At 42.4% G+C, this 27,260-nt stretch overlaps 2 protein-coding genes across 3 annotated transcripts in view; one reads left to right on the plus strand and one right to left on the minus strand.

Moving 5' to 3' along the window:
• Positions 1 to 14,167, plus strand: part of dync1h1 (dynein, cytoplasmic 1, heavy chain 1) — a 64,101-nt gene extending 49,934 nt beyond the window's left edge. For both annotated transcript variants that reach the window (XM_028821651.2, XM_028821652.2), the window contains exons 61-78: positions 893 to 1,027; positions 1,241 to 1,335; positions 1,463 to 1,637; positions 1,771 to 1,846; positions 1,957 to 2,117; positions 3,801 to 3,912; positions 4,000 to 4,060; positions 4,156 to 4,279; positions 4,377 to 4,490; positions 8,362 to 8,532; positions 8,640 to 8,857; positions 8,948 to 9,051; positions 9,510 to 9,718; positions 9,824 to 9,977; positions 13,030 to 13,172; positions 13,278 to 13,446; positions 13,524 to 13,648; positions 13,819 to 14,167. In XM_028821651.2, coding sequence (XP_028677484.1) covers positions 893 to 1,027; positions 1,241 to 1,335; positions 1,463 to 1,637; positions 1,771 to 1,846; positions 1,957 to 2,117; positions 3,801 to 3,912; positions 4,000 to 4,060; positions 4,156 to 4,279; positions 4,377 to 4,490; positions 8,362 to 8,532; positions 8,640 to 8,857; positions 8,948 to 9,051; positions 9,510 to 9,718; positions 9,824 to 9,977; positions 13,030 to 13,172; positions 13,278 to 13,446; positions 13,524 to 13,648; positions 13,819 to 13,947 — 2,475 coding nt within the window. In that variant the 3' untranslated portion in view covers positions 13,948 to 14,167. The remainder of the gene's footprint in view (positions 1 to 892; positions 1,028 to 1,240; positions 1,336 to 1,462; positions 1,638 to 1,770; positions 1,847 to 1,956; positions 2,118 to 3,800; positions 3,913 to 3,999; positions 4,061 to 4,155; positions 4,280 to 4,376; positions 4,491 to 8,361; positions 8,533 to 8,639; positions 8,858 to 8,947; positions 9,052 to 9,509; positions 9,719 to 9,823; positions 9,978 to 13,029; positions 13,173 to 13,277; positions 13,447 to 13,523; positions 13,649 to 13,818) is intronic.
• Positions 14,168 to 15,677: 1,510 nt separating this feature from the next.
• LOC114666698 (uncharacterized) lies at positions 15,678 to 23,393 on the minus strand. Its single transcript, XM_028821656.2, has 6 exons — positions 23,038 to 23,393; positions 17,567 to 17,625; positions 17,136 to 17,189; positions 16,494 to 16,577; positions 15,967 to 16,407; positions 15,678 to 15,863 (listed from the first exon to the last, which is right to left on the minus strand). The coding sequence occupies exons 1-6, from the start codon at positions 23,084 to 23,086 to the stop codon at positions 15,852 to 15,854; spliced, it is 699 nt and encodes a 232-aa protein (XP_028677489.1). The 5' UTR covers positions 23,087 to 23,393; the 3' UTR covers positions 15,678 to 15,851.
• Between the last annotated feature and the right edge of the window lie 3,867 nt (positions 23,394 to 27,260).

Consider the following 27,260-nt stretch of genomic DNA (forward strand, 5'->3'; position numbering starts at 1 on the left):
TGCGTTTTTTTGTTGATTATTTTTAGATGAAAAGATGTTAACGCAAACCTAAACATGAAATATTTCTGGATATTGTAATGCATAATCTTCTTATATAATACGCTGTTGTCGCTGTCCATTTGTCGGTCCAGGATTTTAAATCACCTGTAGCTTGCAAACCATTTGACCTAAATTTTGGTACACATATACTATGTGACGTCTACTCTCCGCTTTCAGGGTGGTGATTGACCTCCAAGGTTATTCCTCTTCTTATTTTTATTGTATTGTAGAATCAACTCTCGGCTGCATGCGTACGGGTGCCATTCTCATCCCTACCACCTTCGCCGTCACTTCCCCTACCTCTTCATATCTTAAATCATTCTTGAGGCAGATTGAAGACTTCATTAAAGAAAAATGTACTAAGTAATTACAACACAAACACTGACTTAATCAGTTTTAATACAAAAAGATGCTAATGAAAGAAGAGAAGAAGTGGGCCGCTAGGGTGGAGAAGAAAATAAGAGCTGCTCAGGAAGCAGCAAGCGCATTGACCTCTGAGCAAACGAGTGCTAAACATACAGAGAGAGGATGATAACTAGGAATGCTCAAGTCAAGTGTATTCACTGCACGTTATCATGCAGTGTGCCATTACTGGTTACTATATATTTGCTAAACTGAACAACAGTTGCATGTGTAAAGTGTTTTGGGCAAATGTCCAGTTGATCTACTACTTTTATTTTTTTGGTAGATCTTAGAAGTTAATAGACTTCTGGCCTAATTCCAAGTCAAATTCTCTAACCTTTTAAACCTATCTTTGTGTTGTGACATCTCAGGGTACTGGAACATCTTAAAAGCAGCACAGCTTGTTACTTTCCTGCCAACAGTTAACCTTTTTTGTACTTTTGTTTTCTAGATGCACTTCCTCTACCAATACTCGCTTCACTTTTTCTTGGACATATACCATACTGTGCTTTATGAAAATACCAATCTGAGGGGAATTACAGACCACACCCAGCGCCTGTCTTTTATAACCAAAGATCTTTTCCAGGTAAAGTGTAATTACAACCACCAGCTGCATCTTTCTGTTCTATTTTAAATTCTCTCTTCTTTCTCTCTTTTGATCATAAGTTGGCTGCATTAACACTAATTGATAATGGGATTATAGTCATTACTGTATGACCCTTTATTCTGGAGCAATTAGATGTTTCAAGTGTTTTTTCCCCCCTGTCTCTGACACTCAAACTTTTTTTTGTGTTCTTAGGTTGCTTTTAACAGAGTAGCGAGAGGAATGCTGCATCAAGACCACATAACATTTGCCATGCTGCTAGGCAGAATCTATCTCAAAGGCATCAACAGGTAAAAAGGCTCAGAATAAGCACCTTTGCTTCAACTTCAATTTGCCCTGCCAGCACTTTTTGAAATAAAAAGCGGATTCTGTAATACAAACTGGGGATGCCTTATCCTTTTACCTGCTCTCTTCCAGTGAGCCACCCTATGATACAGAGTTCCAGCATTTCCTAAGAGGAAATGAAGTTGTATTGACTAGCTCCACAAATGCTAAGGTTAAAGGACTCTCCTCTGATCAAGTCGAAGCAATGATTCGCCTGAATCGTCTACCTGCTTTCAAGGATCTGGTTTCTAAAGTTCAGGCTGATGATGTAAGGGTGTTTTCTGAACTTTTTCAGACATACTTATTCCTCTACACATTGGGGATCTGTTCTGTGTAAAATATTATGTGCAATGAACACATTTGCTAAATTTATCCGGCTCTGATTTCTTCTTGTCCTGCAGCAATTCTTTATGTGGTTGGAGAGCAGTGCTCCTGAACAGACAGTGCCTTATCTCTGGACTGAGGAGAAAGCTTTAAGTGAGTGTTAGAAATGGACAGTGTGTCCAATGGTGCACCTCTGGGGATGTGTGGATTTACATTCATCTTCGGATCAGAGTGGTGACGTTAATATCATTTGTTTATTTCAGCTCCCATTGGCCAGGCAGTCCATCAGCTTCTACTTATACAGGCTTTCCGACCTGATCGACTCTTAGCCATGTCCCATATGTTTGTGTCTAAAGTCTTGGGAGATTCGTTCCTGTCCATCATCGAACAGCCGCTGGACCTGGCAAGCATCGTTGACAGTGAGGTAAACATCCCAAACAAAACTACAAATGTAACTGTGCCATTTACCCACGCAGTCATTCAAAGAGTTTGAATTTGAGCCCCCTAATGGTTAGGCACATAATTAGCGACTGTACATGCTGTACAGTAATCCCTCGGTATATCGCGCTTAGACTTTCACGGCTTCACTCTATCACGGATTTTATATGTAAGCATATCTAAATATACAACGTAGATTTTCTGCTGGTTGGCGGATTTCTGCGGACAATGTGTCTGTTTATTTCTGGTACACGCTTCCTCAGTTGGTTTGCCCAGTTGATTTCATACAAGGGACGCTATTGGCAGATGGCTGAGAAGCTACCCAATCAGAGCACGCGGTTAAGTTCCTGGGTGCTGATTGGCTCAGTGACGGAGCGCCGAATTCGATTCCGCTTTGCATTAACCAGGAAATCTGGTCTCGCTCATTCAGCATCAGCGTGTCTTGCTGTGTAAAGAGTTAACTTTTGTGTATAGTCAAGCCCTTTTGTTAGGTCTCCAAAACGATCTGCTCCTGCTACTGTTTCAGGGGCCGTGCCCAAGCGCCAATGGAAGAAGCTAACGATTGCCGAAAAGGTAAAATTTTTGGATATGTTGAAGGAAGGGAATAGCTACGCTGCTGTAGGATGCCATTACGGCATCAATGAGCTCACGGTTCTTTTTATTTAAAAAGGAGGAAAAGAGTATAAGATCTATGGCCGCAGTGTCCTTTAACTAGGGCACGAAACGAGTTATAAGTGGTCGTAATAAGGCGGTAGTCCGGATGGAATCTGCTTTAGGGATTTGGATTGAAGACTGCCGGAAGAACAACAACGGCGGTGCTACACAATTGCCTGAAGAGGCTCCTTTAGAAGAGCTGTAACGCTGTCCTTTGTTGTGCAGTAAAATTAAACTTATCGTTATCGGGCAAGTCGTTGTGTCATTGTTGGTGAGTAACCATAATTAAATTTCTACGTACAGTACTTAGTACATGTACGTACGTTTAGTGTCACTACACACATTTTACTGTATACAATTTTTCTTGCTTTGTGCGTATTTATTGCTGGTGGCCTGTCTGTCTTAATGGCTGTAACATATGTGATATCGGAGATGCTCAATATCTTTAAAATATATAAACAGTGTGTTTACATACATAATTTCAACGAATCTTACCTAATATCTAAGAGAATACAAAGGGTTTATAAAGTATAACTGTGCGGGAAATGTTTATAAGAGTGTGGGTAAGTTTATAAGGACTTAAAATATATAAAAATAACCATATAAACATATGGTTTTTACTTGGCGGATTTTCACCTTTGGCGGGGGGTTCTGGAACGCAACCCCCGCGATCGAGGACGGATCACTCAGTGCTTTTATTTTTCTCCCCTCTTGTTTTCTATTTTTAATGATAAGTAGCCTTCCATTCCATATGGTCCCAAAAAGCACACATGAGCTGCTTGAGGGTGGCTGGCTCATCTACTGGCACTCTGTGTAAATGTTTTATTATGGAGGCATTAGAATGTTCATGTAAAGTCTCGCAGAACCTCCAATATGAAGTGAAAAAAGTCAGTTTGGCTTCTTTCATGACATTTCTGTACCATCTGTATATTGTAAACGTGATGCACTGGGACTCTTACCATTCTAAGTGATTATTTCATGTTCAGCAGCCCCACACATACAATTTCTTTTTCAGGTGAAGCCTAGTACTCCAGTTCTGATGTGCTCAGTTCCAGGTTATGATGCAAGTGGACTTGTGAGAGATCTGGCAACTGAGCAGAATAAACAGATCACTTCAGTTTCCATTGGTATGACTTTTTTTTCTTTTTTCATCAAGATTGTTAATATAATCAGGCAAGTATACCTAAAAATTCTAATTTGTACATTTTTGTTAGGTTCTGCCGAGGGATTTAATAAAGCAGACCGAGATATAAACACAGCAGTGAAGTCTGGCAGGTGGGTTCTTAGAGGCTGATCTTCAAAATGCACCATACATGTGGTACGGTTTGCCTGTTTTTAAAGGAGCTCTGACTTTTGCTTTAAATGCATAGGTGGGTGATGCTGGAAAATGTCCATCTAGCACCAGGCTGGTTAATGCAGCTTGAAAAGAAGTTGCACTCCATGCAGCCCCATGCCAATTTCCGCCTCTTCCTGACCATGGAAATCAATCCCAAGGTGAGCGCTCTTGATAGGATGATGAGATCTGAATTACATGTACACCAATGACATGTTCTAAGGCAAGAAGAAAAATGCTTTTATGTCATTGTTCCAGGTCCCAGTGAACTTGTTGCGTGCTGGACGCATCTTTGTATTTGAACCCCCACCTGGAGTCAAGGCTAACATGCTGAGGACTTTCAGTAGCATCCCAGTTGCCCGAATGTGCAAGGTAAGCTGCTGTCTCTGTGTAGTGGTTGTGCCTGTTGGGCATATCCGCTAAGGGTAACCAAGTTTATACCTTAACTTATAAAGTAGCCTCCTTGATCCCACTGAACTAATTCCTTTCATATTTTTAAACACTTCAAACACGTCCCCTCTTAATTTCTGTTTAGGTTAAACTCCTTTAATCTCTCTCTGGAAGTCCTGGAATCAACCTACTTTCTGTAGTGCTGCTAAGTCTGTCATGTTGTTATATGGAGACACAAACTGCACACTGCAGTACTCCAGGACAGGCCTCACTAGTGTGATATGGAACTTAAGCATAATCTCCCTATACTTACTCCACGCATCCTCTTTAATAAAACCCCTGTGTGTGTCCAGTGTCCGTGTGTGTGTGTCTTCTGGTGAAGTGTGCGCATGCGCGGGGCACGGTGCGATGCTTCAAAGGCCGCCTGACGCGTCGCACAAGACAGTGAGGGCGGGACCTATAAAATATCACGCGGCCAATCCAATCGGATTTCAGTAAATGAGGTAAGACTTAAAACATAAAACACGAAAAATCCAATTGGGTACTGAGACGCGGAGACCAGCTTCCCCATTGTTGTTCAAGTGTTCACTCTGAGGATGTCAGATTTGCGATTAAGAAGCTTGGCCCGGGAAAGTGTAAAGTGTCAGTCGTTGAAGGGGTTTTCCTAAATATATGAATTTTCATGATAATACAATGACTTTTAAAAGTAGATTTATTTTCGCGCACATTAAATCAGTTGCTGGGGAGAATCTGCTGATTGCCCACTGTTGTGACAGAAAATTAAACGCATATTACGGACAGCAAAGCCAGTATTACTGTCAGAGAAAATTACAGGCATTTTACGGAAAAAAATTAATGAGGTAAAAGGTCCCTTGCCATTTAATATAGACTGTTCCTACTAATGTTTATGGGCTACTGTTCTAGCGCCCGTTATTGTTACGGGCTTAATGTCTAGTTATGATATATAATCTGACAACCTTGTTTTGAAGCAGATAGTAGGGAGTCTGCTATGACTCTCATGTCCATCTCATCAGGGGTACTTTGAAGTTACAGGCCAAAGAAATGATATTTAACTTTAAGAGGCAGAGATATCTGCATGCTCATCCATCATTGTTCCAGGGAAGGAAGCAGTGACTGAATATAAATACTACTTCTAAATAATAGTCTTGGAATATCTCTCTATTATAATAAAAAAAAAAAAACTTGCGACGAGACTTTTTCCCGGGGGCGAGACGTGATCTTTTGAAGAGAGACGGAGACACTCTCACTTCCCGCGAGACGGACAAGTCACGTCATACTTACAACCTTCAGACGCAAGTCCCGTGATATACATGCAAGAGCACGTTAGAGATAATGGAAGTAAGAAAATTCAAAAGTCTCCACAAATGAGAGTAAAGATCGCATTAGTGCAAACAATCTGAAAATATTACTTGAGGAAATAACGGAACAGAGAAAAGAGATTGAATATTCAGGTGCTGTACAGGGTTTTAAACGTTCGCAGCTCCGCACGAAATGCAGATCACGTGGCACGCAGCAGCACGCCAACAGCTTCTCGAGCAAAGAGGAGGTGAAAAAAACACCTGTTACTTGTGTCTCAATGTATCACCGTTTAAGAGGGGTTTCTTAGGAGCGGGTGCGTCTCCTTGGGGTGCGCTCAGCCACCCTCTTCACAACGCTGCAAGCGAGCGAAATGCAGATTACGTGTGAGGGCAGCAGCTGCATGAGCAAAGAGGAGTTTAAAAAAAAAAAAACTGTATTTGTTTCCCATTAAATCACCGTTTAAGAGAGGCGGCCACTGGTTTGGCAAACAAAGCGAGCTGGGGGCGAAGAAATTCTCTAAATGCAGTCCGTGCTTATTTCTCCTCCATAAACTCTGAGTATTTAAAGTGGACTAGGACCTCCTGTTGTCTCTTTATTGTGGTGGGATCACTTTCAACTTCTCCATTGCCTGTTTTAGTCTGACAAATCAAATTCTTAAAAAGCTCCAACAGATTACCAGATAAGCAGCTAATGCGATTGGGGCCCTGATGTGGACAACTGGGTGAAGTGTGTGGCAGAGAGGCAAAGAATAATCTCAGAGGAGTCAAAGGATGACCCAAAGAGAGTGTCTCGATATTTTAGTCAAAGGAACGAGGTGAAGAGAATTCGGATCAGTAAATGTGAGTTAGAATATACAGACCGTGAAATAACAAATGCATTTCATTTCATGTGCCAGCGCTAGAGGAACGTCCAGAGGAGCACTGCTAGGCTGAGTCCAGGCCTGAGAGGTACGAGATTAAACCTGGTCACTAATGAAGGAAAGGGTTAGAATGAAAACCTGCAGCCACAGTAGTGCTCCGGGACCAGAGCTGGACATCTCTGATCTAACATGAAGTGACGTGGATATTACAAAACAAGAAACCAAAAGTTAAAATCACATTAAACCAGCAGCCCCTTTAAACAAGAGTTTCACTTACGGCTCTGATTGGTGGACTGGCTGCAACGAAAACCTGCTGCCACTGTGCCCTGTGTTAACACTGGCACTGGCATGAGGAAGGCTGCAGTCTAACAGCAAAGCACCAATGCATTATCTTTAACTCCGTTATTTATTTAGTCTTTTTTTTTCTTTCCATTAGTTGGGCTACTTGGCTTCGCCTGGGAAGTTTCCTAAGATGATGCACCTCGGGCATCATGGCGTTGGTTAATCTGATGTATCAGAAGTCCTGTGCAGCTAACCAACTACTTTTCTGTATCTTAATACGATACAATAATTCCATAGATCAGTTCTTGGTTCTCCTACCGACTGATTGACTTCTGTCAGGTTCTTCCTGTCTTGTTGAGTTAAACTCAAACAGGTAATCTGTTGAGAAGTGTGAACTTCAAGTTGAACTGTAACTTCACCCATTGGACTTGAATGTAACGCCTTGATACGTAATCTTGTACTGGCACAAACCTGTAGAGGCTTTAGATCTCTGAATGTCTGAATTGTGTTTAATTTAACTTCTTATTACATTCAGTGCGGTACTGACGACTGCAGGCAGCACATTTCTGTAGCCCACGGCGTCCACTGAACATTTTAAGCACTTTAAAGTGTTGAACAGGTGAAAAGAAATAAAACGGTAAACCATTCTGTCCTCCCTGGCCATAGGACCTTACTTTATTCTTTGTGGTTACTTAGTGTTGCCAATTTTTTAATCTATGTTTATATTTTTCTTTCTTCATCTTGTAAAGCACTTTGTATGAAAACATGCGATAGAGAGAAATGAGAACCTCCTCCAACAGGGACACCCCAGTGATCCATAATATTGCAGTTATTTTACTGTCAAGGAGGAAATCCAACTACCTCCACGTGTATCTTCTCAAACGATCCAAAGGAGAGCAAACAACGTTATTTGTGTGTTATACCGCCTCGCGAGGAGTACGAAGAAGCCAACGGCGTGTTCTCATTCTTCCACTTCGCTTCTGCTGGCCGCCTTTATTTGAATAAACAGAGAGCCACATTTTTCTCTGCAGCTCCTTCTCGGGACTCGGCTGAAAAAAACAGGACCCCCTTGGCTTACCGTCGCCTACTCACTACGGTGTTGTTGTTATCATTGACAAATTCAATACTTCAGGTTGGCAGATTTTCTTTCAACTGTAACGTCGCCAGGCTTCAAAGCGTTTTTTGAGACTTTGGGATAAGTTTCATTTTCCTGTTGTGGTGTACCATCCTGCTGAGTCGTATCTTTTTAACTAAATGAGCAACGGTGTTTTTGTTGATGAGTCCGTCGGCTTTCTATTTTATACATTTATAGATATCTTAGTTTCCATGAAATGCCATACAGGGTGTAACTTCTGGGCCTAAAGTTTCCTGGACGTTTCTGTTTGCCCACAGTCTCCTAATGAACGTGCCCGTCTCTACTTCTTGTTGGCCTGGTTCCATGCCATCATCCAAGAGCGTCTGAGATACGCCCCACTGGGATGGTCCAAGAAGTATGAATTTGGGGAGTCTGACTTGCGGTCAGCCTGTGACACAGTCGACACCTGGCTTGACGACACTGCAAAGGTACGTAGGGTGTGAGGAAGGTGGCATCATTCTACTCGCTTCACTTTGTAGTGGTCTAGCATGAGGCATCTCTGTTGATTACGACTGGGCAATCTTGATTTCTTTAGGGACGCCAGAACATCTCTCCAGATAAAATTCCCTGGACAGCTTTGAAGACACTGATGGCGCAGTCCATCTACGGTGGACGTATAGACAACGAGTTTGATCAGCGCCTGCTCAACACCTTCCTGGAGCGCATCTTCACCACTGGCAGCTTTGACAGTGAATTCAAACTGGCCTACAAGGTGGATGGGCACAAGGATATTCAAATGCCAGATGGCATAAGGTAGGCGTGTTTAAGGTCTGCGCTCGATCAGCTGTGCTCTCGTGATCTCTGGTGACCTTTTGGGGTCTTCTCGTCACTTTCCTCATCTAGGCGAGAAGAGTTTGTTCACTGGGTAGAGATGCTTCCTGACACACAGACTCCATCTTGGCTTGGTCTGCCACCCAACGCCGAAAAAGTTCTGCTGACCACTCAGGGTAAACAATGGCCTCTTGTGCCAGGCGCAGGAGGCTTTAGGCCTTTCTACTCAGGGTTGTGTTCTTTCATATTCTCTGCTTTCTCTCTCTTCCCAACACGAGTAGCTATTTGCAGTGTACCGTTTAACGAAGGTTTCCTTCATCTTCGCCATCGTCTGCCCTGTACAAGTCCGTCTCTCATCCTTCAGCATCATGTACTTTGGTGTCTGTCTGGTCATTCATCCTGACTCACAAAAAGCTTCCATTTTCTTTTAGCCCTTGTTTTCCTTTCATCTTCCATTCATTTTTTTACTTACACAAGCGTCGCTTTTGGTGGAAGTGGTGCTTCTACTTTTCATTTTTTGTTGTTGCACTCTGATTCAGCTTTATTTCAGTGTTCATTTTGCAATTTAATTTTGTTCTTTTGTTATTATTTATTTTTCCATATAAATTTACACCCCTTGATTTTTGTGGTTCAGGCATTGACATGATCAGCAAAATGCTGAAAATGCAGATGCTTGAGGATGAGGATGATCTAGCTTACGAGACAGAAAAGAAGCAGAGGACCAATTCAACCTCAGATGGCCAGCCAGCCTGGATGAGGACACTTCATACCACCGCCTGCAACTGGCTGCAGCTTATTCCTCAGTCCCTGAACCACCTGAAGCGCACAGTGGAGAACATTAAAGTGAGTACAGCAGCGGGGTAGGGTAGGGTAGGGTAGGGTAGGGTGGGGTGCTGAGCTTGTAATGAACTCTTCACACTTCACAGAACTTACCATCTGTTTCTCTAGGATCCCCTCTTCAGATTCTTTGAAAGGGAGGTGAAGATGGGGGCACGAATGCTTCAGGATGTCAGACAGGACCTCTCTGATGTGGTGCAGGTCTGTGAGGGAAAGAAGAAACAGACCAACTACCTGCGCACGCTCATCAATGAGCTGGTGAAAGGTTTGCTCTTTTATACCTTGTGTGTGAGAATGTCCTCTGGTGGACTTAGGCACGCGACGCATGCTCCAGCGGACGCTCCTGCTACGCAAGCGTTGTACTGTTTATACTTGCGCGCGTACTTTACTTAAATCTGGCAGAATCCACCAGGTGGCAGTGCAAGATGTAATCACGGTGAGAACAAATTCGGCTTCGCTGTGTTGTGAATTGCCTGGAACAGCCATTAAACTCCGATGACACCTTACCGCAATATCTCTGAAAAGGATGTTTAATAATTAAATCCATCAGTCCAGGGATGTGTCCATTCCAGCTAGCATTGGGTACGAGGCAGAAACAGTCCCTGGACGGGGCGTCAGCTCGTCGCCAGGTGAATACAAGCACACACACACACACACACGCTGGCGTCATTTTAGTGTCACCAAATCTGCATATCTTTGGAAAGAAACCGGAGCACACTGTGGAAACCCAGCAGGAAAACATGTAAACTCCAGGCAGGGAATACCAGCAACGTGACTCCCTGTGCTAACGCTCCACCACCGTGTCACCCCATGTGTGTCATTATTACCAGTGTTCATTATTTAAACAAAATTAACGATTTATCTGTAAAATTTAACATACATACGCTAATGCATTTCATCATGAAAGTGATAACAAGTATAAATCTAAGGATTCTAAATGTGCAGAGAGTTGGAATATCATAAATGGAATGTGCTCAGTGTGATGATCTATTGCTGTTTGCTGCTGCTGTCAGGTCAGGAGGAAGCCCCAGAAAAAAAAGACGGCACAGAAGATGGTATGAGAGACTTTTAAAATGTATTGTGTCATTACGATCGGGAATATGTGACGCTTGAATATAAAAGCACCACGAATGCATTTGTACAGTGCATCCGGAAAGTATTCACAGCGTATCACTTTTTCCACATTTTGTTATGTTACAGCCTTATTCCAAAATTGATTAAATTCATTTTTTTCCTCAGAATTCTACACACAACACCCCATAATGACAACATGAAAAAAGTTTACTTGAGGTTTTTGCAAATTTATTAAAAATAAAAAAACTGAGAAATCCCATGTACATAAGTATTCACAGCCTTTGCTCAATACTTTGTCGATGCACCTTTGGCAGCAATTCCAGCCTCAAGTCTTGTTGAATATGATGCCACAAGCTTGGCACACCTATCCTTGGCCAGTTTCGCCCATTCCTCTTTGCAGCACCTCTCAAGCTCCATCAGGTTGGATGGGAAGCATTGATGCACAGCCATTTTAAGATCTCTCCAGAGATGTTCAATCGGATTCAAGTCTGGGCTCTGGCTGGGCCACTCAAGGACATTCACAGAGTTGTCCTGAAGCCACTCCTTTGATATCTTGGCTGTGTGCTTAGGGTCGTTGTCCTGCTGAAAGATGAACCGTCGCCCCAGTCTGATGCCAAGAGCGTTCTGGAGGTTTTCATCCAGGATGTCTCTGTACATTGCTGCAGTCATCTTTCCCTTTATCCTAACCAGTCTCCCAGTCCCCCACAGCATGATGCTGCCACCACCATGCTTCACTGTAGGGATGGTATTGGCCTGGTGATGAGCGGTGCCAGGTTTCCTCCAACCGTGACGCCTGGCATTCACACCAAAGAGTTCAATCTTTGTCTCATCAGACCAGAGAATTTTCTTTCTCATGGTCTGAGAGTCCTTCAGGTGCCTTTTGGCAAACTCCAGACGGGCTGCCATGTGCCTTTTACTAAGGAGTGGCTTCCGTCTGGCCACACTACCATACAGCCTTGATTGGTGGATTGCTGCAGAGATGGTTGTCCTTCTGGAAGGTTCTCCTCTCTCCACAGAGGACCTCTGGAGCTCTGACAGAGTGACCATTGGGTTCTTGGTCACCTCCCTGACTAAGGCCCTTCTCCCTCAATCGCTCAGTTTAGATGGCTGGCCAGCTCTAGGAAGAGTCCTGGTGGTTTCGAACTTCTTCCACTTACGGATGATGGAGGCCACTGTGCTCATTGGGACCTTCAAAGCAGCAGAAATTTTTCTGTAACCTTCCCCAGATTTGTGCCTCGAGACAATCCTGTCTCGGAGGTCTACAGACAGTTCCTTTGACTTCATGCTTGGTTTGTGCTCTGACATGAACTGTCAACTGTGGGACCTTACATAGACAGGTGTGTGCCTTTCCAAATCATGTCCAATCAACTGAATTTACCACAGGTGGACTCCAGTTAAGCTGCAGAAACATCTCAAGGATGATCAGGGGAAACAGGATGCACCTGAGCTCAATTGTGAGCTTCATGGCAAAGGCTGTGAATACTTATGTACATGTGCTTTCTCAGTTTTTTTATTTTTAATAAATTTGCAAAAATCTCAAGTAAACTTTTTTCACATTGTCATTATGGGGTGTTGTGTGTAGAATTCTGAGGGAAAAAATGAATTTTAATCCATTTTGGAATAAGGCTGTAACATAACAAAATGTGGAAAAAGTGATGCGCTGTGAATACTTTACGGATGCATCTGTATGTCGGCATTTTGCTTCACCACTTTGAACCATTCATCAAACATCGAAGTGCGCACACCGATCTCGTAGGATCCGCATAGTGGCTTTCTGTCACATGTAGACAGTAACCAGAGACTCTGACGTCACATTCCAACTTTTATCACACTGTGCCCCCTGACTTTTTGCTGGTACTGCAACTCGAGCACATGTCGTGTTCATTTCTGAGGACCTGCTCAGAGGACACGTCAAATGAACGCTGGGAATGCGTGGCAGCCATGATGCGTACGCGTTCTGAGCGTGAAGTATAAACGAGCACTTAGCAGTCAGTGTAACTATAAGGTGCTGTTTTGTTCCTTGTGTGCGGTAGCATCCTCTTGTGGAATCAGCAGCCAGTACAGCTCATTAGGTGCATTTCACTGTCTCACTGATGACCATTCCTTTGTGTTGATGCATCTACTGTACTTCTACAGGGCTGCTACCAGTTTAAACCAAGTCTCTCAGCATTGATGCCCCCTCCAGTGGAAATAAGTTAACATTACATTCTAAATATGACACATTCATATACTTTTTTCTTTAGGTATTCTTCCTCATAGCTGGTCTCGCTACACAGTTCCAGCTTCAATTACTGTCATTCAGTGGGTTGCTGACTTCAGTGAGCGCATCAAGCAGCTACAGCAAATCTCCCAAGCAGCAGCCACTGGAGGTGCTAAGGAGCTCAAGGTATCCACACGGTTGTGTTCATGGTGGCAAGTGAAGTCCCTGCAGTCCAAAACTCAGTAGTGTGCCTTGGCTTTTATACGGTTATAATTTTTGTTTTAATTCCAGAATATTCATGTCTGCCTTGGAGGCCTCTTTGTCCCTGAGGCATACATCACTGCTACCAGGCAGTACGTGGCACAAGCAAATAGCTGGTCTTTGGAGGAGCTGTGCCTTGAAGTGAACATCACAACTACACAAAATGCTGTGCTGGACGCCTGCAGCTTTGGAATCAAAGGTTAAGATGCAGACATTTGGTGATCTGTAGAGGTTTGCTGGTAGATACTATAAATACGGTGGCTTTCTTTTGTTTAGGTCTTAAACTCCAGGGAGCTACGTGTAGTAACAACAAGCTCTCCCTTTCAAATACCATTTCAACGGAGCTGCCCCTCACACAGCTACGCTGGATTAAGCAGAGCACCTCCGAGAAAAAGGTGATGGTGAGTAGCAGAGGCACTTTGTCATGGGACCTTCTACTAATTGACAGGCTGGGGAATTGTGGGACTTGCTACCCCAGGATCCCTCTAGTTGGGTGACACTTGTGTTTTGGTAATTAGTAATCGCATGTCAGTTATCAGTCTTCCTGTTTTGTCCTTGTTTTAACTCATAGGTCACTCTGCCAGTGTATTTGAACTTCACCCGCACGGACCTCATCTTCACCGTTGACTTTGATATTGCAACAAAGGAAGACCCCCACAGCTTCTACGAGCGTGGAGTAGCTGTTTTGTGCACTGAGTAGTAAAGTAGCTCTTCAGTTTCGGTTGCTTGCTTACTTACTAATCCTTGTTAGATGTTTGTCTGTTGAAAATTCCACTGGAAAGCTTGAGGAAGTTGAAGGGCTAAAGTAAGTGAAAAGGTTGGCTTGAGGATGTGAGTGATGATGGAAGAGGAGAAGAAGAACATGGACCAGTTATGGTGGGAGGATACGAGTTAGCACTAATAAAGTCAGGTTTCTATTATTGCTGTTTGGGTTTTTTTTTTTTTGGCTTACAGATGGGAACAAATTGCCTTCACTGAAAATGTCTTTGTGTTCTAAAACAAAGTGCCACTACTCTGTGGTACAGTAATCCCTCACTTATCGCGGGAGATAGGTTCCAAGGCCTTCCGCGAAGTAGGGACACCATATTTATTTAATAATTTAACGTGTATTTGGACGTTTTTAAACCCTCCCTGTATTGTTTACAACCCACCCTTTATTAATAACAGGGACAACTGCTAAGCAATATGAAATTGGCAGATAAGTTTACACTTTATGTATAGCGAAGTACACGTAGCTATATATGACGTGATGATGGTGATGAATATGCTGCGCAGTAAAAATGATGACGATGAAGGTGATAATCCCCTGAATGCAGTAGCAAGAGCACGTTAATGCTGAATGAGTGAGATGAGACTTCCTGGTTAATGCAGCACTCCGTCGCTGAGCCAATCAGCAGCACACAGGAACTTCACTGCGTGCTCTGATTGGGTAGCTTCTCAGCCATCCGCCAATAGCATCTCTTGTATGAAATCAACTGGGCAAACCAACTGAGGAAGCAAGTACCAGAAGTAAAAAGACCCATTGTCCGCAGAAACCCGCGAAGCAGCGAAAAATCCGCGAAGTCTTGAATCCATGAAAAGTGAACCGCGAAGTAGCGAGGGATTACTGTACATGAAACACACTGGCGCATCAAGGATTTTAGGAGATGGATTTGATCCTTCACACATGAGAATTTATTTCGAGTTCTGTAGCCAACACCATACTGAGCAGGACTTTTGTTCTTCATTGTGTAGAAATACATTTTTTGTCGCATCAAGGGGAAAAGCTCCTACCTTAGTGATTTGAAAGGATTTGCTCTCTAAAATCGTCTTTAAAAAAAAAAAAAAAGGCATTGTTTTAAGTATCTTGCCTTTCAAATTATTTTTATTTTAAGTAGCTCGGTGTACCAACTGCTGTGCAATTCAGCTCGTCTAAAGCACCGGTTTTACATCAGGGCAGATTTCCATAACTGATGCTGTGTTCTTTATATTGAACAAAAAAACTGCTACTTATCACACAGACAGAAAACCATTAGCATAAAAAGTGTGCTCTCCTTTAAAGGCAACATTTTCTAATACATGACCTTTTAAAACTCCTTTGAATGCTGTACTAAGTAAGTTATTTTGTAAAATACAATATGAGAGGTGGTTTCCTAGCCCCGTCCCATTGTCATACTGTCCATGTGTTGTCCCCCCAACAATTCTTGGGCAGCTTTCTGAAGTGGACACTACGGGTTAATTTGGCGTATCAGGCCCGTCCACCTAAGCCATTACTGATCTCTTGTTGAGTTACAACTCCAGAAAAGACCTCACTAGGCAGCAAAGGAGGATGAGGAGGAGTGCTTGGGGTAGTCACAGGCGGATAACACTACTCCCGGCAGACTATCATTACTAATAAACATGTTCACATGGATCTATCAAATGTGTATAGCAATAAGGCAAAGTTTAAAATAAAAAAAAAAAATCAATAAATCTTTAATGAGTGCAATCAAAAACCAAGAACTTAAATATTTTTCAAAGTAAACAACACCTCAAGAAAGGTTCACAAAACAAAGTGCAGTGCAACGGTGATCTTCAACAGAAACTCCTCTTCAGAAAACATCCCTTGTTAATGAATGGCAGGTGTCACTCTGTGTCCTGGGAAAGAGAAAGAAAAATGAATCCAATAAGTACACACCATAATAAACAAACACATAAGAATCAATGCTAGACAAGAAGAGCGGCAACATGTAATGCTCACCTCTAAATGGATTACACGCTGCTTCTTGTGCAAGCATTCCCCCGTATCTGCATGGCAGAGGAGTTTGCGTTTCTGTAAGGGATCCTGCATACTCACTCTAGAGAGAGGTCTGCACGACTCAACTTTCATTGTACCAGATGGACTTTCTGTTGATCCAATGATGGTTGAGAAAGACAATTCTGAATGAATGCCAGAGTCATGCAACTTCTCCAGTGGTCCTTCAAGTTGCAGGACAGACACGGGGAGCACTTCAGAATCACTAAAGGACCTCATGTGCACATCAGCTTGGAGATCTTTCTCAAAATGGCCTAACTCCATTACTGCAGCAGTGTCAACAGGAACATCTAGTTGACCTGCTCCACTTAGGACTTGTTGGCTTCCCAAACTACAATCGGATGAGTCTGAAGAGTCTTCCGAGGATCCATCATATGGATCTAAAGACTACAAAAAAAATTCAGAATTCAGTCAGGAGTACAGTACCAACTTGTTACCCCCATACCCCCAATACAGTGCTCTTGGTAACTTACCGGCCATGTACTCTTTCTTGCCAAGTGCCATGGCCCCACTCTCCTTCTTCCAGTTCCACTCTCTGATGTACTGGACACCCCAGCCTGTATTACAAGAGTGAATAAACTCCAATTAAACTACCATTTTCAGAACCATTGGTGTTTGTTAGTATGCATGTAAGGTTAAAAAGGGTGCCAGATAGCAGCAACTTTCATTTCAAGCACTATCCTTAGCGAGGGTCAATTCATGTGTGTGTGTGTTTTTAATCCGATCCTACAAGGTTATGTATGTCTAGGGCAGTTCTTATAAAACTGAAATATAAAGTACTTCAAAATAAAGGGTTGGCAGCAGAATCATAAAAGTAAATACAAGAGTTTAGCTTAAAATGAAGCACGCAGACATAGTGGGCTGTCCGAACTGAATCATCAGTCCTCTGCTTTAAGTGGTCTGCCATGTGATGCACTTGAGTGCATGTTGGATTTCTATAAAGACCTCGAAGTGCAAATGAGCTCAAACAGACATTAGAAATGCCCATACAGTATGAACTCAAAATCATGGAATATTACAATGGTATAGGAGTTGTTTTTGGCTGGGGCAGCTTACTTTTCTCCCCTTCCTAGTACTTTAACAAGTGTAGGTCATTTTAGCTGAACCTCTCTTACCTCTGGGCTCATGTCCGAGTCAGAGTCTGTGCTGGACTCCACCTTGCACTTTTCCTGAAGAAAAACAAAAACTACATATAAACTGTTCACATTTAATTCTCATTTTTAAACCTAAAAAAGACCAGATGGCCCCTGCCTGTTAGCTGTATTAAATGAATTCACCTCTCCTAATTTTGGCTATAAACACTTTTCTACAACTAATATGTACATCTCATAACCTGGCCTTTCTAAGAACTATGGTAGGACTAATCTCTTTGCTTGCATTTTTTGAAAGCAGTTCATTAAGGAAGTAGGGAGAAGGAAAAAATATATTTGACTTTTGCACCCCAAAAGCCTGAAAATAATTCTGAGCAGCTCCTGGTATCACTGTATGGTGACTTTTGAAGCTGAAGAAGTGAACATGGATTCCGGAATGTAAAGAAGCATCTTACCATGCATCTGAAGGCCAGCCTTTCAACAGTCTCCATGTTCCTTCCTTCTTCATTGTGCTCTGCAGAAAAAACAAATTGAATTTAGCAGCTCACATGCTTTAAGACCCAGCTTGCTGAAATATTCTGGCATCCCCACTCATGTTGGACTACACTGCCGCTATCATGACCTTCCAATGACTCCCATACACAGTCATGATTGGAAGAATATTCAACAATGTTAAAGCACCCATGGTGTGCTATGAATGCATTGTGCTTTCCTGCTTTTAGAGCCCTAGACCAGCCATGCACTACACAACTACTGGTTTTCCGAGCAGAGTGGACTCACAAAAAAAAAAATAATTGTGGCAACAAGTTGTTGATCTTATCAAGTCACTCTGTAGTGCACGGCTGTACCACTGCACTGTTGTATTTTCCAATCCTCCGTTAACGTTCTGCAGTGCAGCAGGTTCACTTACAGTATCTCACAAAAGTGAGTACACCCCTCACATTTTTGTAAATATTTATCTTTTCATTGGACAACACTGAAGATAAGACACTTTGATACAATGTAAAGTAATCCGTGTACAGCTTGTATCACAGTGTAAATTTGCTGTCCCTGCAAAATAACTCAACACACAGCCATTAATGTCTAAACCGCTGCCAACAAAAGCGAGTAAACCCCTAAGTGAAAAATGTCCAAATTGTGCCCAAAGTGTCAATATTTTGTGTGGCCACCATTATTTTCCAGCACTGCCATAACTCTCTTGGGCATGGAGTTCACTAGAGCTTCACAGGTTGCCACTGGAATCCTCTTCCACTTCTCCATGACAACATCACAGAACTGGTGGATGTTAGAGACCTTGCGCTCCTCCATCTTCCCCACAGATGCTCAATAGGGTTTAGGTCTGGAGACATGCTTGGCCAGTTCAGCACCTTTACCCTCAGTTTCTTTAGCAAGGCAGTGGTCGTCTTGGAGGTGTGTTTGGGGTAGTTATCATGTTGGAATACTGCCCTGCTGCCCAGTTTCCGAAGGGAGGGGATCACGCTCTGCTTCAGTATGTCACAGTACATGTTGGCATTCATGGTTTCCTCAATGAACTGTAGCTCCCCAGTGCCGGCAGCACTCATGCAGCCCCAAACCATGACACTCCCACCACCATGCTTGACTGTAGGCAAGACACACTTGTTTTTGTACTCTTCACCTGGTTGCCACCACACACGCTTGACACCATCTGAACCAGATAAGTTTATCTTGGTCTCATCAGACCACAAGACATGGTTCCAGTAATCCATGTCCTTAGTCTGCTTATCTCCAGCAAACTGTCTGCGGGCTTTCTTGTGCATCATCTTTAGAAGAGGCTTCCTTCTGGGACGACAGTCATGCAGACCAATTTGATGCAGTGTGCGGCGTATGGTCTGAGCACTGACAGGCTGATGCTGACCGACCCCCCCCCCCCCAACAAAACCTCTGCAGCAATGCTGGCAGTACTTGTATGTCTATTTTCAAAAGACAACCTCTGGATATGACGCTGAGCGCGTGCACTCAACTTCTTTGGTCGACCATGGCGAGGCTTGTTCCGAGTGGAACCTGTCCTGTTAAACCGCTGTATGGTCTTGGCCACTGTACTGCAGCTCAGTTTCAGGGTGTTGCCAATCTTCTTATAGCTGAGGCCATCTTTATGTAGAGCAACAATTCTTTTTTTCAGATCCTCAGAGAGTTCTTTGCTATGAACTTCCATGTGACCAGTATGAGAAAGTGTGAGAGCGATAACACCAAATTTAACACACCTGCTCCCCATTCACACCTGACACCTTGTAACACTAATGAGTCACATGACACCGGGGAGGGAAAATGGCTAATTGGGCACAATTTGGACATTTTTCACTTAGGGGTGTAATCACTTTTGTTGCCAGCGGTTTAGACATTAATGGCTGTGTGTCGAGTTATTTTGAGGGGACAGCAAATTTACACTGTTATACAAGCTGTACACGGACTACTTTACATTGTATCAAAGTGTCTTATCTTCAGTGTTGTCCCATGAAAAGATATAATAAAATATTTACAAAAATGTGAGAGATGTACTCACTTTGTGAATACTGTAGCTCAGGTGAGTTCATGCATTCTTCTCTGCAAAATTTTTGTTAAGTCTCAATCTCCCACATCTTCTTTTCAGTTTACTTGGTTATATAGCACAGTAGTGATTCTGAACAAACAACATTATGTTAAGCATTCAGCACAGAGGCAGATCACCTACATTTCATCTGCAAAGTGCACTGCATTCATTTAGGGCAAAATGAATTCCCAAATGTACCAAGCTGTTCAGATCCTAAGGTTGCAAAGCAGCCCAAACTATTATACTCTCCTTATGTTTCACGTTTGGGATGACTAATAGTTGTAATGTGGCATTTCATTAACAAAAGTTCAATTTCTGTCTTATCTGTTCCTAAATTATTATTAAAAATTAAAGAAATAACATTCTTATATTCCAGTGTGACAAATTTGAAATGTGCAGCAATGTCTTTTTTCACCACGGGTGGATTCCTCCTCATTGTCATGTCATTCACACTCAGTTCTGAGTTTCACTTATAGTGAGTCCAGAAGCACTGACTTTACCCAATGAAAGAAAGCCTTGCTGCTCCTTTAGCAACTGCTTTATAATTCATGTGATTGTACACTTTGCAGTTGCAGTACACTTTTCTAAATGGCTACTGATAACAGGAGCAATAAGGTAGAAAATAATGAAATAAAATCACATGGCTGACAACAGGCAACCTCTGCACAAAGCCTGAGTAACCCATTCAAGCCTCATGTGTACAAACAAGTTTCTAAAATTCCTCCAAAATCTCCCAGCATGTTTTTTTGATTTATTAAATTTAACATGAAATGTGTGTCAACCAAAAACTTCAAAACATTTAACATATATTTACATATTTTAATGTGTGTGGTCCCAGGGAAAAAATGGAAGCAAAAAGGTTCAAATGAATGTATTTTTAAGCAAACAAATGTTTTTTTAATTGTATTATTCGTGCTTATTATTGTGATTGTTACTTAGAACTATAACTAATCTTTAAGACATTAAGAACTGCAAGCAATTTCTGCAGGGCATAATAGCTTGAAAAATGGGAAATATCTGAGCAACCAAAAATACAGTATGTTAACTGGTTTATTTTAAACTATTGAAGTAACTTGCTCTCTGATGCAGGCAACATAAAGCTATTTAAAATTACATGATTTTCAGTGCATCACTCAAAATACCATTGAATGATTAAAGATAATCTAAAAATGTCCTCCCACAGTCCAAAAGACATGCAGGTTAGGTGGATTGGCGATTCTAAATTGGCCCTAGTGTGTGCTTGGTGTGTGGGTGTGTTTGTGTGTGTCCTGCGGTGGGTTGGCACCCTGCCCAGGATTGGTTCCTGCCTTGTGCCCTGTGTTGGCTGGGATTGGCTCCAGCAGACCCCCGTGACCCTGTGTTCGGATTCAACGGGTTGGAAAATGGATGGATGGATAAAAATGTTACCTGGCATTCAATCATTAAGCATAAAGCAAGTTTCTCAAAGAAGAAACCAGCCTCTGAATGTGTGTGTGTGACAGATAAATTATATAACCAAAATAACTGAGATAATAAAAAGCAATCTAATGCAGCTGAAAAAAAAATATATATATATATATTATATATGTAATATGTTCAGGTTTATGACTTTAGACTTTCACTTCTAACAAAAATATGTTGCAATTGACACAGAGGTTGAGTGTGTATCATAAAATGCATCTGCTTCTATTGAATCTATCCATCCATCCATCAATTATCCAACCCGCTATATCCCAACACAGGGTCATGGGGGTCTGCTGGAGCCAATCTCAACCAACACTGGGCACAAGGCAGGAACAAACCCCGGGTAGGGCGCCAGCCCACCGCAGACTATTGAATCTAAATAAATGTAATTACTTTGCATAGTAATTAGACTCATTTTACACTACTGTCTGCATGGTGATAAATACATTTTTCCATGACAAAAACATAAAAAAGTAATACTCTGGTAGTTTTCAGTTCAAGTGTGATCTGGATAAGACTTTACAGTGTCATATGTGACAGATAAGGTCTCAGTTCTGTCATTTTGTGATAAGTAGAAGTATTTGGACTTCAAGCCCTGTGGTTGTGGGTTCAAATCCCACTATTGACACTGCGTGACCCTGAACAAGTCACTTGACTTGACTTCTCTAATTGGAAAACCAAAAGAAATGGAACCAATTGTATCATAAATGTTGTAAGTCGCCTTGGATAAGGGTGTCAGCCAAATAAGTAAATGTAAATGCAATATTCACAGAATCTGAACGTACTGTGCAAATACACCCAATATTTAATAATCTAATCTAGATATTAGATTATTACACTAATTAGATACTATTATACCAATATAAATATTTAAGGGAACGCAGACAAATCTTACAAAATAAAAAGAATGAGATTACTCTCCATTACTGTTCATACATCAAAAGCAGAACTTTATGTAAGAGTATGTAAAACACAGTAGTTCGTTGCTGGGATATTCGCCAGATCAATGCAGTTCTAAAAATGGATTATGTAGGCTTGAGAAATGGCCGGATTGATTGACTGATTATAAGGTCTGAATAGTTAAATAAATATCATATTTTGCAAGCAAAAAAAAAATCCTCGGTGATTGTACGCAGCGGTGATTTAAAGTGAATCTCGTTAACTACAGTTTTGTTTTATGCATATCGTATCTGTAAAGTAATGTGGCGCAAAATAAAAATGAAGTTAAATTAAAAGTGCGATAATGAGTGGCTTGTACTCCTTGAGGTGCAGTAATACTTTTGAAAAACTACAGAACCCTAGTCAAAATAATTTATAACGTTATAGTTAACTATTTATAGTTTACATACTGCAGTTTTGAGAGTTGGGATGTAATTTAGAATAAATTATTCAGGTTTTTTTTATAAACTGCGGGAGTAGCTGACATCAACGTCGCTTGAAATTTCTCTGTTTAATTCGGTATTCTAGTTGTTCTCATCGAATATTAGATCTTAAAAACGCATTTACCAAGAGCTGGTCGCGAACCCACAACCTTTGCTCCCCACACCTCATTCCTTTGGTATACTAAGGTGGCCATGGTGAGTTAAACTCACTTCTAAGCTATCGAAACATGTCATGCATTGCATAACTCTATACCTTCACACACTTTTTAACGCTTACCTGCACTCTTCCAACAAAAGAGTCTCGGAGCTCTCGGTGTCAAACAGGACTACTGGAGCTTACGGGTTTTGTCACGTCGTCACCGCCGACTTGTTGGCGGGGTCAAGGTGTCTGTGCACGGGCGGCTTACTTTCACAGCGCTCCGCCCCGCTCGCCCTCCCGCCTTCGCGCATGAGCACGACAATGAGCATGCGCAAACGCAGGCGCACGCCGCTCAGAGACGCCAAACTTGGGGCACAAGTGAGTACGCCGAATTACCGCGGGCGCAACTCTCACCTTTTCCTTTATCCACTGGTATTTGTTTACGCTTTCTGCGCACAGACATACTCTGGACTTAAAACCCACTCCACTGCCTCAATTCTTTTCCGTATTGAGAATGGGAATAGGTTATGAGGAAAGGGATTCGGGCTCGTGGGGCGGGGCGCGAATCGGCATGATGGGCGGGATGCGCAGGTGCTTAACTTTGGGGTCCAGATGAACACGACTTCACATTGATAGCGCCCTTCAGACGCCAGTGCGGGACTAATGTGCTCCTGATTATAGCTGCAGCACACCACACCACACCGTGGAAACCGAGGGGGCAGCCTTTAACGTCCAGCGTGTCACTACCACCAGTTTTGGGACACTCGTACTCAATGGTATGGCACAATACACCCCCCTCTATCTCTCTCGCTTGTCAGCCCGCTGCAGTGAGACAGTAATGCAGATCACCGTCTCGCTGTGTTGCTTAATTGAGCACACAAATTTGCTTGCCTCTTGCTCAGGATTTGCACCAAACAGCAATTGCCATCCCATTTTTTTGCACAGATTAATGAAGGGCTACAGGTTTTCATTCTAACCCTTTTCTTAATTGGTGACCAGCTTTGCTGCTAATTAATCCCTTTTATATTCATTTTAATTTGACTTGTTTTTTAAAGATGTGTTCCCCTTAATTTATTTATCGTTCCTCAGAATTTCTTCATTTCTTTCCTTAAATGGCACCCAAACAGAAATTAAATGTGAAGTGAGTGAGCCAGCACTGGGTAGCCCTGCTGCCTCGCAGTTAGGAGACCTGGGTTCGCTTCCCGGCTTCTCCCTGCGTGGAGTTTGCATGTTCTCCCTGTGTCTGCGTGGGTTTCCTCCGGGTACTCCGGTGTCCTCCCACAGTCCAAAGACATGCAGATTAGGTGCATTGGCGATTCTAAATTGTCCCTAGTGTGTGCTTGGTGTGTGTGCCCTGCGGTGGGCTGGCATCCTGCCTGGGGTTTGTTTCCTGCCTTGCGCCTTGTGTTGGCTGGGATTGGCTCCAGCAGACCCCCATGACCCTGTAGTTAGGATATAGCAGGTTGGATAATGGATGGATGGAGTGAGCCAACAAAAGATCAAATAATTCAGAGCCTCAAACTCCACAATCAATTTCACTCCAACCAGTTGCTAAAGTAGACACCGATTCTTGTTGTTAATTAAACCCATTCTTTAATTCCATGGCTTGCTGCTGCTCTCATTGTACAAAACAGATTTGGAAATGTATGCTAGATTTTCTCTTTTCTAAGACTACAAATGTAGGAGCAAATGGCACCTGAGCAGATCAAAATTCCAGTGGCCATCATCTTCTTTTATTTTCAGATATTCTATGATGGAAACAGTTTCCCGGTCATGTTTTGGCTTAATTTGTATCTCATTATTGTTTGGCTGCTAATTAAGGAAAAAGAAACAATTAAGGGGTCTGAGTCCTCAAGAGCAAGTCAAATAAAATTAATTCAAAAGAAGTTAATTAGCCAAAAAACAGGTCACTAATTAAGAAAAGGGTTAAAATGAAAACCTGCAGCCACTGTGGCCCTTCAGGACTGGAGTTGCGGACCCCTGTCTTAGACTGACGGCATAGGTAAGTTAACTGACTTCAGGGTCACATAACAGTCAAGGAATTAAAAATGAAGAAGTGGCTTGTCAACACCTCTGATAGATCCATCCATCCATCTTCCAAACCCACTTATCCGGCGTAGGGCCATGGGGTAGGTGGAGCCTGTCAAAGTAATCATCAGACGCAGTGGGTAAACCATCACAGGTAACCATGTGGAATGTAGAGGTGTGGTATACATTGGGGCAAAAAAGTATTTAGTCAGCCAGCAATTGTGCAAGTTCTCCCACTTAAAAAGATGAGCGAGGCCTGTAATTTCCATCATAGGTATACCTCAACTGAGAGACAAAATGAGAAAAAAAATCCAGAAAATCACATTGTCTGATTTTTGAAGAATTTATTTGCAAATTATGGTGGAAAAAAAGTATTTGGTCAATAACAAAAGTTCATCTCAATACTTTGTTATACTGTATACCCTTTGTTGGCAATGACAGAGGTCAAACGTTTTCTGTAAGTCTTCACAAGGTTTTCACACACTGTTGCTGGTATTTTGGCCCATTCCTCCATGCAGATCTCCTCTAGAGCAGTGATGTTTTGGGGCTGTCGCTGGGCAACACGGACTTTCAACTCCCTCCAAAGATTTTCTATGGGGTTGAGATGTGGAGACTGGCTAGGCCACTCCAGGACCTTGAAATGCTTCTTACGAAGCCACTCCTTCGTTACCCGGGCGGTGTGTTTGGGATCATTGTCATGCTGAAAGACCCAGCCATGTTTCATCTTCAATGCCCTTGCTGATGGAAGGAGGTTTTCACTCAGAATCTGACGATACATGGCCCCACTCATTCTTTCCTTTACACGGATCAGTTGTCCTGGTCCCTTTGCAGAAAAACAGCCCCAAAGCATGATGTTTCCACCCCCATGCTTTACAGTAGGTATGGTGTTCTTTGGATGCAACTCAGCATTCTTTCTCCTCCAAACATGACGAGTAGAGTTTTTTTCATCTGACCATATGACATTCTCCCAATCTTCTTCTGGATCATCCAAATGCTCTCTAGCAAACTTCAGACGGGCCTGCACATGTACTGGCTTAAGCAGGGGGACACGTCTGGCACTGCAGGATTTGAGTCCCTAGCGGCGTAGTGTGTTACTGATGGTAGCCTTTGTTACTTTGGTCCCAGCTCTCTGCAGGTCATTCACTAGGTCCCCCCGTGTGGTTCTGGGATTTTTGCTCACCGTTCTTGTGATCATTTTGACCCCCACGGGGTGAGATCTTGCATGGAGCCCCAGATCGAGGGAGATAATCAGTGGTCTTGTATGTCTTCCATTTTCTAATAATTGCTCCCACAGTTGATTTCTTCACACCAAGCTGCTTACCTATTGCAGATTCAGTCTTCCCAGCCTGGTGCAGGTCTACAGTTTTGTTTCTGGTGTCCTTTGACAGCTCTTTGGTCTTGGCCATAGTGGAGTTTGGAGTGTGACTGTTTGAGGTTGTGGACAGGTGTCTTTTATATTGATAACGAGTTCAAACAGGTGCCATTAATACAGGTAACGAGTGGAGGACAGAGGAGCCTCTTACAGAAGAAGTTACAGGTCTGTGAGAGCCAGAAATCTTGCTTGTTTGTAGGTGACCAAATACTTATTTTCCACCATAATTTGCAAATAAATTCTTTAAAAATTCTGGATTTTTTTTTTCTCATTTTGTCTCTCATAGTTGAGGTATACCTATGATGAAAATTACAGGCCTCTCTCATCTTTTTAAGTGGGAGAACTTGCACAATTGGAGGCTGACTAAATACTTTTTTGCTCCACTGGATGGGGGCCCATAAATAGCCTTGCTCTGTCTTCAAGGGAGAACTCTCCTCTACCAGGTCATGGCTGACTGAAGGACATTGTTCTTTTTTAAAATGAAGGTGGCTATTTAAGTACTGCTGCCTGAGGTACATCACTGCAGGGCAAAAGAACAAAAGATTGCATTCCCACTTTAATACAGGTTGTTGCACCCCTGCAGCTAACCTGTGATATATGAATATTACTTAATATACACTAATAGTATAAAGGGTACTGTGGCCTAAAACCAGGGATGCTCCAGCATTGCAATTTTTGTTTTGGGCATGCCCCTCATGTGATGTTTTGTACAGTCAGGTTTTAACAAATCTAACAAACGGAGACAAGGGCCACATTTCACTTTCAACTGAGCATCATTTCCTAATTCATGATTCAAAAGAAGAATGCAATCCTTCCCAAGAGGCACATTATGACTTCAAACCACAATGTGCTTTTCCCATCATTTACAACATTCAAAAGTACACATTCAGAATGTAACCCCCACATCATGTTGAATCCGATCGTCTCGGGATAATTTAGCCCCATTCTTTTATATTTTCTGCACTCACTTCACCTGTAATCTCTCTATCCCATCGGTGTTGGATGTGATGATGCAGGAACCAACCCTTATCAGGTACATCATTATGTTTAGTTGCACATGGAAGTCTGGAGGAGCTGTGCTGCTCGCTCTTGTGTATACATGCATGGCTGAGGTGGCCAAATTTTTATTACAACTTGCCGCTTAAATCTGAGGCAAATCTGTGGTTGCCACTGGACCAGTTTATTTTCGATTGCTATACTAAATCCGTCAATTAAAACCAAAATCACAAGTTTTGGA

The sequence above is a fragment of the Erpetoichthys calabaricus genome, chromosome 16, assembly GCF_900747795.2.
Source record: "Erpetoichthys calabaricus chromosome 16, fErpCal1.3, whole genome shotgun sequence".
Classification (NCBI taxonomy): Eukaryota; Metazoa; Chordata; class Cladistia; order Polypteriformes; family Polypteridae; genus Erpetoichthys; species Erpetoichthys calabaricus.